This window comes from Mustela erminea, chromosome 9 (assembly GCF_009829155.1).
Source record: "Mustela erminea isolate mMusErm1 chromosome 9, mMusErm1.Pri, whole genome shotgun sequence".
NCBI classification, from domain to species: Eukaryota; Metazoa; Chordata; class Mammalia; order Carnivora; family Mustelidae; genus Mustela; species Mustela erminea.
In genome coordinates this window covers 86,621,082-86,639,405 of record NC_045622.1, presented here as the reverse complement: position 1 = coordinate 86,639,405, position 18,324 = coordinate 86,621,082, and the positions used below count along the sequence as shown (strand labels likewise).

At 48.0% G+C, this 18,324-nt stretch overlaps 1 protein-coding gene and 1 long non-coding RNA gene across 18 annotated transcripts in view; one reads left to right on the top strand and one right to left on the bottom strand.

The window, feature by feature from the left end:
* The window catches only part of CD44 (CD44 molecule (Indian blood group)), an 84,830-nt gene extending 80,849 nt beyond the window's left edge, over nt 1–3,981 (bottom strand). For 4 of the 17 annotated variants that reach the window (XM_032360214.1, XM_032360215.1, XM_032360217.1 and 1 more), the window contains exon 1: nt 3,717–3,975. In XM_032360214.1, the coding sequence (XP_032216105.1) occupies nt 3,717–3,783 (67 nt within the window). In that variant the 5' untranslated portion in view covers nt 3,784–3,975. Of the gene's footprint in view, nt 1–3,716 lie in introns of all 17 variants that reach the window. The other 13 variants (XM_032360222.1, XM_032360221.1, XM_032360220.1 and 10 more) reach the window with 9 other exon arrangements.
* Nucleotides 3,982–5,720: 1,739 nt separating this feature from the next.
* Nucleotides 5,721–15,205, top strand: LOC116600271. Its single transcript, XR_004289569.1, has 3 exons — nt 5,721–7,026; nt 13,463–13,588; nt 14,808–15,205. It is a non-coding gene; the product is annotated as an uncharacterized LOC116600271 (long non-coding RNA).
* Nucleotides 15,206–18,324: the final 3,119 nt, after the last annotated feature.

Here is an 18,324-nt window from a genome sequence, read left to right as displayed (position 1 = left end):
AAAATGCTTACAGGGTTAGGGTGAGGGACTCTGCAGGGGCTCTTCTTTAATTTTTAGGCAGGAGGGAATTGCCCTAACTTGTCTCTTAGACGAGAAGCAGAGCCTCTCCCTTTTTTCCAAGCCTGCAAATGAGAGCATGTCTAGAAGGGCAGCTGAACTCTGATAAGGCAATTGACTTATTTTAGTAACAAATAACTAGGTTGGCATCTCTTGACAGCTGTGGCCAACCCTGGGGAGAAACAGTCCAGGGTAGGGCCAGGGTAGGGCAGCCAAGAGTCCACAGAGCCTGCCAGGGGTAGAAGCCATTCACACCAGGCTTCACGTTAGTTGGTCACATGGGACAGGGAAGGGAGGAGAATCACATACACACACAATTTCCCAAGTAATGAATCAAAGGAGCGTAAGCATTGGAGTCTAACACTCTAATGTTAGACAATGTGAAACCCCATCCCCACCGTTTACCAGCTGTGTGTCCTTGGGCAAGCCATGCCTCCTCCCTGAGCCTCAGTTTCTTGATCTACAAAAAGGGGTTAAGAAAGTGCTAAACATATACAGGACTGTCATGAGGCTTATACGGAATAACCTATTCAAATCCCCCCGCTGAGTGCCTAGTGCAGAGCTGGTGCTCAGTAAATGGCACTTCCTTGGGACTTAGCATTCTTCTTTGCAGTAGCAGCATGAGGCTTCGAGAAGAAACTCTGCTTTGTGGTAAGAAATATATATCACTATTCTTCTATTAAGCTCAAAGTGGATATATTGTAGAGTAAAATTTTTTAAATGTAGTGGATGTTTAATATAGAATTTAAGGTGTAAAACAAGTGTTGTGCCCACAGCAGGGACAAGAGGCTGGGGCTCATCACTGTCCTGGATGGTACAGGTGTTTCAGAGACCCGTGGATGGAAAATGCCCAGCCCTCAGTCCATCTGCAAGAGAAAAAGTCACTCCTCCCTCCTTTTCAGGATCTGTTTCCTCCATGGGAAAAAAGAGGATTTTTCTAAATGGTCCTTGGAGTCCCCATTGCTGAGTCTATGACAATGAGTCAAGAAATACTTCTTGAATGAATGGAAGAGGATCTGTCATAAGTTAAGAATTTCATGCTGCCTGTGCTGCTTCTGCGTGGGGTGATTTGGAAGAAAATGGAACCTTTTCTTACTGGCTGCCAGCCTCAGACACACCTACTTGGCCCTGCGCCTTTGCAAGAAATAAGATGTCCAATGCGTATCTGGGGAGCAACCGAACTGATTGATGCTAATCTCAGCAACGATGGATTTCTTGCTTCTGCACCTGGGAAAACTCAGCCAAAGCCTTAACTCCCAGGAAGAGGGGTCTCTAACGTCCAAAGGGAGCAGAAGGGCCCCCAAGCTCCAGAGCCCTCAGATGCACCCCTCCTTCTCAACACTAGGGGCGCAATTCCCAAGCCATGAGGAGAGGAGATAGGGGAGGGCTCGATCCCCTTGCCCTCTACCTGGGGCCACTTTCTTTCCCCTGCTTATGACACCGAGTTCAAAGTGTCTATTCTCCAACTTAATTTTTGGGTCCCGTGTTGGCCGTTTCTATACTTTTTGCTTTCTGACACGGAGGATGGAGACCTTCTTCCTCCCCAAAGCTTTGTTCCTTTCCAAAGTTTCCTCGTTGTCTTTTGGAGGCATCCCTCCTTACTAATCCACCCACACTGGGGGGGGGGGGGGGGACTGGGGCAAAGGTACTGCCCACACCCCCACCCCAGCTCCTCTTCCTCTTTCCCCTCTCTGCCTGCCCAGCCGAGCTGCTGTTAAGTCACGTCTCCCTTCCAGGTCTCAGTTCCTTCCAAACAACGTTACAAGCTCATGAAAGCCAAAGCTCTGACAGTTATTGCTACGGGCACTTTTTCGTGCTTCCTCCAAATGATGCCGCCCATAAGGACCATGAAAATGCGGGGCAGGGAGCGAGGCTTCTGGTCTCTGGGAGAACCTCAAGGGTTAGGACAGCCCCAAATATTTGGGGTCAGGGCCCTTCAGAAGAATCAGGGAGAGCAGCTGGAAGGAGTCAGTAATCAGGATCTTCAGAAAAAAAGCATTAGAAACGCTGGAAGGTAATACACAGAGAGATGTCCCGGGAGGTCGCAGAGAAGGCCGGGCCGGGGTTCTCCCTGCACTCCAGTTTTTCTCTTCTCTGGCACCTGGAGCGTTTTTGCCTTTCAAGGGCTTGCTGGAGCTCAGTTCGCCTTAAAGTCCTCCTCAATGGCCTCTGATCCACCTGAGCCCTCTGTCCCCAAACTCCTTCCGAGGATGTTTGGACTATCCATACAGTTGAACATGTTCCCACTAAGCACAGGCTCGTGAACCTGGGTTCACACGTGCACCAATCCTCCTGGCTGTGTGAAAACTGACAAGTTACTTAACCTCTCTGAGCCTCGGTTTATTTCCGTCCTGTAAACAGGGCTAGTAACAGGACACTTCTCCCTGGGCCACCGTGAGCATAAAGAAAGTTAACGCTTATGAAGATTTAGCACGGCATCTGGCCCCCTGAAAGCATGTAGCAAACAGCGGCCGGAGCTGGCATTTCTTCTATTAGTATGATTATCATCGCTATTCCTACTTCTGTTTCACCAATCTAACTCTTCAATCCTCACTCATCCCCAGCCCAAAATACCCAGGTAAGACTGTGTCTTTACTTTCTTGTTCCCCGCCAGAGCTGGGTTTAATAAAGACTTGCTGAGTAGAATGAACCATAGGCTGAGCTGTCTTAATGACCCAGCTGGCACTTCTTAAAAGAAAAATTAATTTTGCTAGCAATAAGCAAATCAGCCATGTAATTATCTGTACATATACAGACAAAAGGAAAGAACGCCTGGAGTTCGGTCTCACCAGAATAGCCCATGAGCCATCTTGCACTCCAAAGCCACTGAAGATACAGACCCTGTTTGGATGGGGCACGGCAGCCCCAGCTCCAGGGTCCCTAACACGACCCCGATGCCCAGGCTCCCCTCCCTGCTCTGAGGCTGCCAGGCAGGGAATGTGAGCCACAGTACTGTCTGGATTTTCCCTAACTGATTGGCAGAAGCAGGAGGCTCGCAAGGATCCAGTAGCTGGCTCAGTCACTGCCCTTCCTCCTCACGCTCCCTGCCCCAGGCTGGCACCTCCTGGAAACCCAGAACCTCACAGAGCTGGTTCAAGTTCCCACAAGCGCTAGATAGGCAGTGACTGGAGCCATCTCCAAGAGCGTTGGAACCCAGGCCCAGTGGGGAGCTCCAGGGCGCCCGCACCCCTTTCTGGAAAGCTCCTGGCCATCAGTCCTCACACCACCATCTCTATGGCCACCTGGCCAACAGCCCCGGCCCCGCCTAGCTCTGCCCTGCCCGGCCGCAGCCCAGCCAGGCTTCCAGCGCCCGTGGGCACACGAGCCTGTTGGTCCAGACACCGGTTGCGCGCACCCAGGAGTACAGTTACTTTCTGCCTTGTGCTCCGGCACCAGCGACCTCACCCAAAACCGCGCGCCGGCAGCCTGCCCGGCCAACTTTCCTCGCTCTTTCTCTTTTCCTTTCAATCCAACGGTGCTTCCCTCCAGCACACTCTCCAACGGCTTAGCGCAAATCCTAGCCCCACTCTCCGGAACCAAATCCACGCGGCCCGCCTCCCACTTGCCTCTTGTCCCCCGGACCAATTAAGCCAGGTGGCTACCGGGTCCCTCCGGGCCGCCCAGGCCACTCCCTACCGCTGCCCCCCCGCGGCACTCACCGATCTGCGCCAGGCTCAGCTGCAGGAGGCACAGTCCCCAGGCAAAGCGCCCCCAAAACTTGTCCATGGTGTGAGCGAACCGAGAGAGCGAGCGCGGGGCGCCGGAGGGTCGGGGGCACTGGGCAGGGGCCGGCGGAACACGGGGCGAGCGGGCCGGACGGAACCTATCAGGGGCTGGGGTCCGGCTGGGCAATGAGGGCGCCTGGGAAGTTGGGTGCAGTTTTTATTCAAGGGCTGAAAGAGTGACCTAAGAGGGAGGAGGGAGCGAGCGCAGGACACACCCAAGCGAGGGGGCTGTGACTAAGCAGCCGACAGAGGTTTAAAGACGTAGCAGCCCTCCCCTGCGCTGGCCCTTCCGCCCCCGCCCCGTGCTCTGGGGAGACCGTAAATCCGGGCGGCCTGGGCGGGCGCCGGGAGGGCCGGGGTGCCTGTGCGCCCCGGGACGCACCGGGGTCTTCTCCGGGCCCGCCGGGAGGGCGGCCTCAGGACCCGCAAGGGATTGACTGGATCCCCAAACCCAGCCGCCTTGGGTTCAGCCTCCGACCCCTCCTCTCCGCTGAGTTTCTCTGGGAATCGGGCTGGGTAGTGGTGTCTCTGGATTTCGCAGCCAGCTGGATATTCTGGGAGGGGGGATGGCCTCATGGCAAGGAGGTCCTGCTTGGAGAGCTGAGTTCCGGTGCTTATGTTGGGCAGGAGGGGTCGGGAGCTTGTGATTCTTCCCAGGGGAAGAGGATGAGCTCCTTCTTCTTCCCAGTGAAAGAGAAGCCAAGTTCTCCTGGCTCAGGTGGAGTTTTGCTTTTTATCAGGGCTGCTCAGAGAAAACAAAAGAGGACCAGTTTTGGGACTGCTACTTCCCTCTTCCAACCCACATGTCATCTTCCAGCCTCAGACTGGCACGTGGATCCATCCAGCCACTCATCCATCCAGTCACCCATACTCATTCATCTTCCCAAACGTCCTTCGACCCACCTGTCTACCCAATTATCCATCCCTTCCATCTACTTATCCAACCACACATTCTTCCTTCCATCCATCCAACCATCCATCCACTTATTCTTCCCATCACCCTCTTATACAGCTTCTCCACCTTCCCATACATCCTTTTCCAAGTGTCTTCATAAACCTCCATCCATCCATCTGTATACTATCCTCTTCTCCAGCCAGCCACATCTGTTCATCAGTGTATCTATCCATTGCCATCCACCCATCGTCCACAAATCCAGCCACCACACAAACATCCATACATCCACCCATCCTCTCTTGCTCCTGTTTAGGCTTCAATAATGCAAACATTCATCTACTTTCCCTCCTCCGTCCTACCCTGTACATTTCAGGAAGAGAAGGAAGATTGTCCTGTTCTTCAAAAGAGGCATTTTGAGTTAAAAAAAAAAAAAATCACCCTTCGCATTATAATTTCATATCTACCTATAACATGACAGTGGTTTTGTATTTGAAAATCAAGAGCAGTATTTATTGTTGATGCGGACCACCAGAAGTGTAACTGAATGGCCTTCTTGCCTAGTGGGGTACACAGAAAAAGATAATGCTGTCCGTGACCTTGACATGATCCTGAAGGTGCCGTGCCAGAATTTCTGACCAACGCAATTCCTCTTTGATTTTGTTATTTTTGGGAAGAAATTGAAAAGTTGGGAAAATGCATATGCAGCTGTCCCTGATTCACCAAACCTGTAGTGAGTGCTCAGGGATATCAAGATAAGTAAGATCTGCCCTACCTTCAGGGGCCCCACAATTTGGTAGAGAATCAGACTTACAAGCTGGCTATTAGCATACAATAGGAACTATAGTGCAGAATCCCTGTGGGCAGAGTGCTATCCATCCTAGAGAAGAGAGTCCCACCTTTTCCTGGGGGAACCCCAGGGGGACTTCTTGGTGGAGGTGGTATATGAGCCAGGTCTTAAAGGAGGAGGAATTCTTCAGGACAAGGCATCCACCCACCGGCAGTACTCCATAGTGACTAAAAGCAAGGATTCAGGAGTCGGAATGCCTAGCTTCCTACTTGCCTTGGTGACCACAAGGTCATAGTGCAAGCAAGCACATTAGCCTCTCTGTGCCTCAATTTTCTCACGTCTAACATGGGGTTAATAACGGTATCTACTTCATAGACTTGGGGAAGATTAAATGACTCAGATGTCCTGTACATATTAAGCACTAGATATATGCATAAATATGCATGCAGTAAGCGCCGTAGAAGTGTTTGTTATTATGACTAAAAGCAAACTTGTGAGTGAGTGCGGAAAAGTGAAAGCACATGACTTGTTCGGGCAATGGAGAGCAGTTTAGTGTGCCTTGAAGATTCAGTGAGATGAAGATGTTGAGAAGAGGATAGCAAACAGGAGGCCCCGGCTCAGGTCACAGACTGTTTCAGGGACTTTGAACTTGACCCTTAGGAAATAGGGAGCCAATATAAGTTTAATTATTGTGGTTGCTGCTGCTGCTGCTGCTGCTGTTGTTGTTATTATTATTATTATGCTAAGACACACCTAATGTACCCATTTCAACCATTCCAGGACATTCTTGACCAGTTCTGGCTGCTACAGTTGAATGCCACAGACGGGGTGCTTAAACAACAGATAGTTATTTCTCATGGTTTGGGAAGCTGGGAAGTCCCAGATCAGGGGGCCAGCGGGGCTGGATTCTGCTGACAACACTCTTCCTGGATTGCAGATGTCTGTCTTCTATCCTCACATGATGATGGGGAGAGACCGAGAGGGTGGGAGACCCAGAGGGGATAGAGTGAGAGACAGGAAGGGAGAGGGTGAGAGGGAGGAAGAGACAGAGACCGAGATTGAGCAGGGGCAGGGGAGGGGGCAAGCCTGCTCCCAGGTCCTTCTCAAAAAGGCACTAATCCCATTCATAAGGGCTCCACCCTCCTGACCTAATAATCTCTCAAAGTCCCTACCTCCAAGTATCATTCCATTCGGGGTTAAGAGTCTAAAATATAATTTTGGGAAAAACATTCAGCCAATAACGACCACTCTCTAGTTCTGCGTAAGGTTTAGAGCTGGGGAAAGGCTGCTTGACAGCAGGCTGCGCCTCTTGCATTCCCAGGGAGAGTGTTGGGGACTGAAAAATTACTGGACCTACTTTCAACCACTATCCCGCCGGCCCCATGATTCCTGAAAAGAAGACGATGCTTCTGAGCCCCACCTGCAAAGCAGGCACTTTGAACCATGTTCCCAGTCATAGCAGAGATGTCTGTCACCAAGAGGACACCTTTCTGAGACACCTGGGTGCCCAGTGACCCCCCAGGAAGATCTTCAGACTCTAACCACCTGAGGAAGCAGCCCTGGTGAGTTGCAAGGAGCGGGCACTGGCTCAAGAGTGACCTTGGACTTCTCTGGTTAGCTCCCCGGCCTTCAGCTCTCTTTTCTCAGGAGAGGCAAACAAAATGGAATGGGTGTTCACTGCAATAATGTTTCTCGTTGGGTTTCACGGAAGTTGCAGATTCTGGGGAGACCCTTCAGGAATAGACTTAGGGGCCCAAGCAAAGGTTTCAGCATAGGCTGTGCCCCGCCCCCCCTCCAATCCTATCCCCATCCCAATGGTGACATCCAGTCTCATCAACTGTAGACCCTAGACTTCTGAGTGATATTTCATTCTGACAAAGTAGTTGATTTTGGAAAAAATATATGAAGACCGCTTGACTCAGTCTTCTCGAACCCTGGTCCCCTCGGCCTCTCTGGACTGTTAACAATCAGCCGATGAGGTCACTGGTGTGAACGTGCTTTACAAACTCTGGAGGGCCATGCAAATTCTAGGGGTTGTAATTAGGACTCTTCTCTCACTTACTCTTCTCTCCCAGAAGGAAATACATTTCGGGCCGTCTTCCCGGTAGTTTAGCGAGGGACTGAGGTTGCTCGCCCCCATGCCACAAGTGACTCATTTCAGACTGACAGAGCGATTGCCTGAGTCAAGGCCAACCTTTGGGGATTCCTGGACCACCTCTCTGAGAGAATCCTGTCATCCTCTATGCAGCCCAGACGTCTCTGACACCCCACCCCTAAGCCCCCAGTCTCACAAAGACATTCCCTCCTCCCCTTGGAGCCTCTATAAACGTTAAATCCCTGAAGTTACTAAGTTGAGATGCCCAGTATCTGTTGTGTGTTGCATGGGTTACCTTTCTAAGCCCAACCCAGGGCTGTGGGAGACTGGAAAAGAGAGCTTGAGTTGATCTGAGTTGACCTGAGGTCACACAATTAGGTAAGAATCCAGGACCCAATCCATAGCCCGTGGGTTGAGGAAGCCCACATTTGAGCTGTGGCTCACCCTCTCATCAGCCGGGTGACCTTACTCAGGTCACTTGACCTCTGGGAGTTTTACTTATCTCATCTACAAAGTGAGGTTAATAAGGCTTGTCTCATAGCCTGCTATGACTAGTAAGTGAAAGAAGGCATCGAGACTCATGGGAGGGCTCAGCAACCCCTCAACCACTAAGCTACCTGAGGACGGGGACTTCCCTGTCTTAGACACCGTGTGCACCGCCTCAGTTCCTGGGGATACCCCGTCTCTGGCAGGTACACGTTTCTCAATAAAAAAGCATTGAATAATGTATGAACGACCTGTTCCTTTTTCTCCCCAAACACCTCAGAGGGTAACTTCAGGAATCCCATGAGCCAAAAGAGAGAAGCATTGGGACGACTTGACACTTTCTAGACGCAGACACGCAGCAGGATCTGATCTGCGTGACTGTTTTCGGAAGACCCAGGGGAACCGGAGCGTGGTTCGCTCTGGCAGACTAGGATTCATTTATTTATTTTTCCTAAATGTGGGGGCCTGCTGGCTTCTGACTGGCAATAAATCTTGTTCTTCTTAAGCAAGGAAAAGTCAAATCTAGACCAAATGTGAGCAGGAGTGTGTGAGCAAGGCCGGGAGGTGGGACCAAATCATGGGATTCCAGGATTATAAACACAGCCGGCCACCAGACGCTTTTAAAGGGACAACAGTCAATTCTTGCATGGGGCTGCTTACTGCAGGAGGGGCGAGCCGCCAAGGTACAGTGAAGTGCCATTCCAGTTTGACTTTAACTTAAGAAAAAAAAAAATCCCTTCTTAGTTTACTCTCAACATGTGAGTTCTACACATGCAAATGAACAGTGGTTTAAAAAGCTCCTGTGAAATAATTATTAGTGAAGTCGAAATAAACTGGTAATTTGGGAAACCATCTTCATGACACATAAATGACATTGAACGACTCATTAGTCTAGAGCTAACCAGGTGTGATTACAGAGCCGAGCCTTTTGCATAACTAAGGCTTTCAAATTATGGCAAATAAGGGAGCCCATGTGGCTGGTGTACCCTAGAATCGCCAAGGAGGCCAAGGTGCCTCTGGATTCTAGAAAGGTCCATGTCAGGTACAAAATGGTCTTCTACAGAACTTTCGAAGCTAAGATAGTATGCTAATAGGTCAAGTCCCACAGTTTGGTGGTAGCTAACATGAATTTTTAAAGATGAAATTTGAATTAGTAGTGTGAGACTTTTTTTTTTTTTTAAAGATTTTATTTATTTATTTATTTGATAGAGAGAGATCACAAGTAGACGGAGAGGCAGGCAGAGAGAGAGAGAGAGAGGGAAGCAGGCTCCCTGCCGAACAGAGAGCCCGATGCGGGACTCGATCCCAGGACCCTGAGATCATGACCTGAGCCGAAGGCAGTGGCTTAACCCACTGAGCCACCCAGGCGCCCAGTAGTGTGAGACTTTATATAGGTGCCTCGTCCATTCTTTTTTTTTTTTAATTTTATTAATGTATTTGATAGACAGAGATCACAAGTAGTCAGAGAGGCAGGCAGAGAGAGAGGAGGAAGCAAGTTCCCTGCTTAGCAGAGAGCTTGATGCAGGGCTCGATCCCAGGACCCTGAGACCATGACCTGAGCCAAAGGCAGAGGCTTTAACCCACTGAGCCACCCAGGCGCCCCAGAGCCTTGTCCATTCTTAACACTTGACTGCATTCTTGCCTGCAACTTCTCTGACCTACTCTGATGTCCTCATAATATGCCCCTTTTGTTTCCTTGTGTTCACTTAAGCTGGTTTCTGTTGCAACCAAAGAGACTTGAGGAATGTAGGAGGGCATCACTCTGTTTTACAAGAGAGTAAGCAGAGGCTCAGAGGGCTGGGGACTGTGCCTACCACTGGGTCTTGAACTCAGGACTCCGCCTCTAAATCTCAGGTCTTCTGATTCTAAGTTCCATGCTCTTTTCTGTACCTGACCTCACCTACGAACCCTCCCCTTTATCATCCACTTATATCCAAAGAATGCCACTGTTTCTCCTTCACTGTTACAGAAACTAGGCATCCCTCATGATCTACCCACAGTTGCATGGCAATTCCAACGAGTGGTGGGTCTCCTCAGGCTTTCTCCAAAAAGCCCCTTTCTGCCTGAACTTGCCTCATAGACGATTTCAAAAGCAAAACCTTTCTGCTGGCAAACGGTAACAGCTGCTTCTCTTCAAAACACCCAAAGGGTAAAACTTCTGGGCTCCGATGTCAGGGCATAACATGCTGGCCAAGTCTGGATGGGGCTCAGTGTTAACTCCTGCAGGAAAGGATATAGGTACTGAACTTGGATGTGAGGCCAGGCCAAAACCCGTTTGATTGGTGGATACTGTTGCTCAGCCACAGTCGACCGCGGCTTTGCAAGGCATGGCGTGGGTGAGAAAGAAACTTGAACTTAATTGGGGGAGGAACCAGCAAGGGAAGGGAAAAGAGAAAGGAGAGACATCTTGAGTCTGTGAGTGGTAGAGGAAGGACAAAAGATACAGACATAAACCCACCATGACATGAAGGGAAATAAGCCTGCATCTCCCTCTCCCTCTGCCGCTCCCCCTGCTTGTGCTCTCTCTCTCTCTGTCAAATAAATGAATAGAATCTTAAAAGAAAATAAATTCATCCATATTCCTACCTGCATCAATATCTCATGACATTTTTATTTCTGGGTAGGATTTCGAGGGTGTCATGTTTGTTTATACATTCATCTGTTACTGGACTGTTGTGTCACTTCTGCTTTGGGGCAATTATAATTTGGGCATAATAATAAAGTTATGACAAACATTCAAAAAAAAAATGAAGGGAAATAAAAGTCTTCTAACCATCCACCAGGAATTTAATGGACCTCTACTGTATACATTACATGGACTAGAACCAAGGAAAAAGCAAAGAGGAACAGGACTTGACCTCTCTTCTCAGAATGATTAAGGTCTAGATAGGGACTGGCCAGTCACTTCTTTGCACCAAATACTACTCTAAGTGGTAGGAATCCAACAGGAAAAAAAAAAAAAAAAAAAAGTCCAGTGTTTTATTGTCACTGAGGCAGCTGGGGGAGGGAGCAGCTGGGGAAGGGTACATTTAATATGGTAGACAGGATAGTCTGTCCGAGGGTGGGACATTTGAGCCACATAAAAATATTAGAGAAATGCTTTCAAAGAAAAAGGCACAGCAAATGTAAAGGTTTGAGATGAGAATACTCTTGGTGTGTTTGAAGGAGAGAGAGGACCAGTAGGGCTGGAGTGAGAGAGCGAGCCAGCCAGTCAACGGGTCAGAAAGAAGACTGTAAAGGAAGCTGAGCTGTCGCTCTTGCGTGGCTTTGCAAGCCACAGGGAGAAGTCAGATTCTGTGCTGATTTCAGTGGTATGATTCACTTTCCAGCTCTCATTAACTAGCCGGGACTGCTTAGGTCACTGTGATGACGAGGATTCTGAGGTTTGACAACTCAGTGGGTAAGAGTTCAGTGATGGGTTAAGAATATATGTCACATGTTTGAGATGAGGCATTCAATGGTTGAATGATCAACATTCCCCATCTCGGATCCGGATGGAATATTAAGTTGTATCGGTCAGGCTAGTCCCAGGTTATGCTGCAGGAACAACATCACTAAAATCTCCGTGAATCAAGGCAATCCTCCAAGTGACTTCTTGCCATGCGAAATCTCCTGTGGGTCCAGGCGCTTCTTCAAGGCAGCTGTCTTCCAGGCAGTAACTCAGTGATTCTGAGTGGTTTGATTTTACGGCATCTCCACATTAACAGAATCGCTGCATCAGGGAAAGAGAACAGTAGAGGATCTGACGCCAGCAATTAAACACTTTGGCACAGAAATAATACGTGCCATTTCTGCTCACATGCCATTGGCTAAAACCAGTGACATGACCCCACCTAACTGCAAGGGAGCTGAGGGAGGGTAATTCACCCAGGAGCCCAAAGGTGCAGAAGAACCGAGCATAAGCAAGGAGTAAAAATCTAGCACGTAAGTCAACTTTAAAGAAAGTCCAGTAACCCTCCGATGCAGTTTGACACGAACTGGTTCAGGAACCGTCAATAAAAAAGTTTACAAAGTAGTGAGAGTGACCAGGTCTTGTTCCAAAAGTTTCTATAGAGAATCTTTCAACTAAATATATAGTCTTGTTAGAAGGTCACCCTCCGGCTCCATCTTACCCGCTCGAAACCCATTAGATCCCACCCTTTTCTTGGTCCAACCCCATCCGCTAGTCTACAAGAGAGTCTTTGCACTTATCTGACTCTTTAAACTTATCACTTTGGATGCAATAACGTAGGATGCTAAAGAGTGTTATTCATTTGCTATGTAACCTTGGACAATTCACTCAGGTTCCTAGAGTTCATTACTCATTTAATGCCTTATATAATTATTGTGAGAATTGAAGTATATAATGTAATGATGTATTTGTTTATCTTAACTTAGGGTTTGGAATAGGGCAGGGTCCAAAAAATTGTAGTTACTATTATTTTTAAAAAGAAAGCCTTTAATTTTTATTAACAAAAAACACAGAAAAAAAAGTAGTTCAAGGGTTTGTTCAGTAGCGCAGTCATAGCATAATAGTATTATAGACACAAAATCTGTTCATTTTTCTGTACCACTCTCAACATACCAGCTCCCTCTCTCAATGATTTTTTGCCTCATGTCACAAAATAGTTGCTGCAGATCCAGGCATTATATCCTCACTTGACAATGTCCAAGGCTGAAGAAAAAAGGTAGGCAAGAAGAAAAAGATCTTTCATCACAGGTTTTCTCTTTTATTCAAAGAGAAAAATTATCCTCAAAATCTCATCATCCCCCAGCCAACCTCTCCATGTCTCAGGTTCTGGGTTTTCAAACCCAGATGTAGTTAACAATTATTTTCACCCTCCCTTCCTTTAAATTCTATCCCTTCTTGGCTTTATAGATACTGCCCTAGCCCATTTTTCGTTCTATGTTTCAGACAGATTTCTCTTTTTGTACCTTGTAGTCTAATTTTAGCTACTGACAAATCAACTCAGAAATACATCATGGCTCAAATACACAGAAACTTATTTTTGAATCATCTAATACTCATAAGATAGGGGTTTCTGGATAGATAGGATAGTGGGGAGGATGGAGGATTCAGGGTGATGGAGGCTCTGTAATTCTCAACACACGAGTTCCAGATCTGCTGGGGCATTCCTCATTCACTCAGTGGAAGGAAAAAGAGAATGGAGGAGCACTATTTGTGGGGGTTTTATGAGCCAGGCCGGGTGTGGGACCATCACTTTCATTCAGGACTCACTGAACTGGGTTCTAGCCACGCCTAATCGCAAGGGAAGCTGGGAAATGGAGTCCCCCTGTGGGTCCAGGGAAGGGGGAGAAAGTGGAGTTGAATTCTGCCCTGGCTCTTCCTGTGAGCTCTTTCCTGCATTCCTTCTCCTGATGTAGATGCCCTCAAGTAGATGCCTAGGTTTGTATCTGCTTCTTCACTTTTTCGCAAGGCTTACTTCACCCACGAGGCCACGGCCATGAGAAAGAAGACACCATGCTGACCTCACTCACTGGACACGCCACCATCTTCCAAGAGCCCTGCACACTTTTCTTCTCGTCTTCCACTCGAACATTGGGTAAGTCCAACTGCAGACATCAGGAGAAGGTTTGGGGCAAAAAGAAAGAGAATGGGCTGCCCACATGGGTTGTCTTGATTCCAAACCCAGCTATCTGGGACCTTGAGCACAGTTTATAGGCAGCAAATGGTGCATGTAGTCCTGGGCTATAAACCTGTGCTTCCTCTGCCAACTCGTTGGGACATTGTGAGACTAGTTTTAATACTATTCATAAACTGCTCTGAGACCATTTCCCAAAATATTAATTTCAAGGGTGCTCCTCAATAAAAGGCTTTTCATAAGCAAATACGTTTGGGAAACACTAGGTTGAAACAGGGGACTAGGTCTCCTCACTGTAAGTGTTTTTCCTTGTTTATTCCTGCATCACCCATTTTTTGAGCACTTGCTAGCATTGGGCACCGTGCTAGGCACTGCGGATCCATGGTCAACACGCCCATGTAATCCCTATCCTCTAGCAACATAAAACCTAACACTAATACACACTATAGTTCTCCAAGAGGGGGCCATGTTATTCAGCTTTTCCCAAAATTATTTGACCACAGACACTTTTTTTTTTTTTAAAGTAAAGCGTATAATAAATTCCCATACACCCATCACCCAGTTTCAACAATGACCAACTCAGGGCCCATTTTATCTATCTGCACCTCCTACTTCCTTCCCCACTACGTGATTATTTTGAAACAAATCCCAGACACCATATCTTATTTATATGTAAATATTTCAATATGTATCTCTAAAAGATAAGGGCTCTTTGATGTAAAGTAAGTAAAATACTATTATGTCATTGGTGATTTCAAATTTTCTCCAGAAGTTTTTATATGTAATGTTTGAAAAATACATTAAGATGCAATCTACGTAACTGACGTATTGAGGTGCATGGGCGTGTGTGCACACGCACATGCGCAGTCACACACATGCACACCCGGAGTAGCTGTGACATCATCTCCAAGGAAACACCTTAGTCCTGAGGGCAGTCTCCACCACACACTGGGTGGACCCGTTCTGCTGGCAGTAGAGCCGGGAAGGGAGTTCTGCCCATCCTCACGGACCCCAGTCCTATGGGAAATGGGGGTGAGGGGGATGTGGTCCCTTCTTACAAGTGCTGTCAGGTGGCCTCTGACAAGTGACATGGGGGAGGGTGACCAAATCTGGGCAGTTGGAGGCAGGGCCACAATATGACATTGTTCAGACAAGTTTTTATCAGTCTTTCTTCCGCCAGCCAGCTGATGCTCCAGTGTCTACCATCTGCCCTTCTACAGCCTTCTCGGTCACTTTAGCCTCTGCATCAATACATTTTGAAGACCATTCCTCACGAGCGAGTTTGGCCCAGTGGTAGTCGGCGTGGGCAGGAGCACGGGAACTCTGAGCATTCAGGAAAAGCCAGAAGGAAACCCCAGAGAGAGGATGGACCGAAGATGTATTTGGCTTTGGTGCTCATTGTACCTGATCTGGCCTCAGAAGCAACCATTGTCCCCTTTCCCAGTCCAGAGGGGGGCAATGCCAAGGACGGTTGGCACTTTTCAAGCCTTGGCTTACACTTGTTCGAGGATGGAAAAATTTATTTATTCTGGCCCAGGCTCGTGGGGCTGGGGGACTCCCAGGACAGGGGGCCTGTATCTCCACAGATAAACCCACCAGCAATGGCACTTCCGCTGCCTCATCTCGTGGGGAAAGAGCCCCATGTCCAGCGGCCGATGCCCGCTCCTCTTAGAGCTGCGTTCATAATCACCAGCGCTGGGCATGGTGCGTGGGGTGGGGATGTGAGCAGAATGCAGAGGGGGTTGTTGGGAATCCTATCAGCTTCTCGATGCCTTTTTTCGTGTTTTTCAGCCCCCATTCTCTCCATCTCCTTTTAACTTCCCTTTTCCTGCTGCTCGACCTCTCTCCCCTGCCTCCCTTCATTCCTGTCTCTTGACTGGCTTCGCCCCCCACCGGCCATATACATTCTCTTCCTTAAAACTTCGATCTCTCTCCCCTCACCTTGATCAGCCCACCTGCCACCTCCTCAACCAGGGTTTGTCCCTTCTCTCTTCCCCACCCACGGAGTGTTAGTGCCTGGCGGCCTGGCTTAGACTTCTCTCGTGTTTCCATTCTCATCACACGCAATCTGGAAACTCACCTTCAGAGCAAAAGGACGGCTCCGCTTCACACCTCTCTCTTCCGCTAAGAAGCAGTGACAGGCTTCTCTAGTCCTTTGTTAGAGAGAAAGCCAGAATGGCAGGAAGTTATCACGTGGGGTGGGCATGGAGGGCACGGGGAATGCATTGGTGACTCAGTGATTACAGAGCCCCCTCCCCACAGGAGAGATGTGAGAACAAGGAAAGTACCAGTTATCAGGAGAAGGGTTTCTTCAGGGCATCTCTCTGAACTCCATGCTGTAGGAATGGCTGTTGTCAGGGAAAGTTAGAAAATCTGAGAATCAGAGAGGTTAAGTGACTTGCTCATAGTCATTCAGCAGTGGAGCTAGCACAAAAACGTGGCCTCATGTCAAGCCCTTGTTTTGTCTACTACACTAAGGGCTGCCGCAGACTGTAGAAGCCTGCTGACGGACTGCTTTTTCCCCTCTGAACCATCTGAGAAAGTCTCTCACCATCATCCAGCACCTGAGCATTTGTTTTTCTCTTTCCTGCCCTTTACTGATTTGCATCTCATTTCCTCTAGAAAAGTTTATGGTGTCTATGTCTTTGCCTCCTCCCCTGTCCTGCCCTACCCGCTTCTCTGCCCACGTCTCTGTGATGTCACCAGCCCCATGGGCCAATTCCAGAGAACCTCTCTACTTTGTGGAGCTTCAGGATTCAAGCTGTCTGGAGTCAGGGCCAAAGTTTCCTGTCCTTGTGGGATGCTTACAGCAACCTGCACGGGTGACTTCGGGGTCTGCTTCAAGGTAAAGGAGACTGGGGGCAGGAGAGGAGAATCCTACGCAACTGACCTTCTCAAGGGCAGGCTAATAAGTGCAGGCTGGATGGAGGCTGAGCTGCATTAAACTCCCCGAGATTTGCCCAGTGACCCCTCTCCCCTCCAGTGTGATTCTACTTCAGTGTCCCATGCAGATCTGTTCTGCTTTTATTGACAAGGTAGTGCCTCTGCAATGTTGAAAATACTTTTGGAAGAAAAAAAGTCACCCAGATTCCACTTGTTATTAAAAGTTATTTTGCTCTTGTGTATTTTCTTTTCAGTTTTTGGATCACATATGGGCACATTAAGGTTTTTTCCTACCTATTGCCATTGTGGTGTACACAGCATTCTCCTTCCTGCTTTGTTACCCTAGCATTTATTCTGTAGTGTCCATTTTTCAACACACATTCCAGAATTACCATTTTATTATTTTTTAAAGATTTATTTATTTATTTGGTTGGGGGGTAGAGGCAGAGGGAGAGAGAGAGAGTCTCAAGCAGACTCCACACAGAGCATTGGGCCCCACTGTGGCTGGATTTCACAACCTGAGCCCAAGCCAAGAGTCAGACACTTAACCGACTGTGCCACCCAGGCACCTCCAAAATTGTGATTTCAAAATTATGTCCAGCATTTCATTGATCGGATACAGCTTAGTGTGTTAAAATATTTCTTTGCTGGGTGCGTGAGTGGCTCAGTCATTGAACGTCTGCCTTCGGCTCAGGTCAAATCCCAGGGTCCTGGGATCGAGCCCCGCATTGAGCTCCCTGCTTAGCAGGAAGCCTGCTTCTCCCTCTCATACTCCCTCTGCTTGTGTTCCCTCTCTCGCTGTGTCTCTCTCTGTCAAATAAATAATATCTTTAAAAAATATATTTCTTTGCTAGTGTATGTTTAAATTGCTTCCTCTGGTCACAATTATATAGAACATTCTGATGGGCATTTTTAAGCGTGTAACTTTTTGCTTCCATTGAATTATTTCTTTAAAAAGTTATCAGGAATGAAAATGGTTGGAACGATTTGATTGCAATATGGAGTTAGTATTAAGAGAGGCTTCCCCATAGGGTTAAAAACCCAGGTTTGGTCCTTGCTAGCTGAGTAATGTTGGACAAACTATCTCTCTGCCTCAGTTTTCTCAGATGTAAAATAAGGCAAGCATAGTCCCTAATCTATATGGTTGTAGGGAGGGCTGACTTAAATAAAATACCATGCATTCCATATATTTTGGCTATTACAAGGAAGTACCCCATGGCTGCTGTGACTATCCTTGTATTCACACTATTTTTCTGTTCCTTTAGACTAAGCTGACTTAAGACCATGGGGCTGAAAGTGAAAAGGTTTTCTAGAGGCAAACTCAACCTGGTTTGCAATAATTGAGCAGGTCAAATTACTTTAGATCTTCTTGCTTCACCGATAACTCTCACTGTGCCACTTGCTCCCGTCACAAATGTGTCCATCCTGAGTCTGAGACTTGTTCAAACCTGTCTTTGCTTGATCTCTTTCAAGGCCTTTGTGGGACCCTGGCCCCAGCTGACCAAAGCTATATTAAAACACCCCCTTCCCTATCTTGCTGGACATATAATTAGATGGAACAGGAGACTAGTGAATGTAATGTGAGCTTCTGTATCAAATTAAGTACATACTGGGGCACCTGCGTGGCTCAGTCAGTTAAGTGTCTGACTCTTGGTTTCAGTGCAGGTCATGATCCCATGGGTCATGAGATTGAGCCCCACATCGGGTTCTGTGCTCAGTGGGGAATTTGCTGGAGATTCTCTCTCTCTTTCCTTTTCCCTCTGCCCCCCCCCCACTCAAATAATTAATTCAGATCTTTTTAAAAAATTAACTAC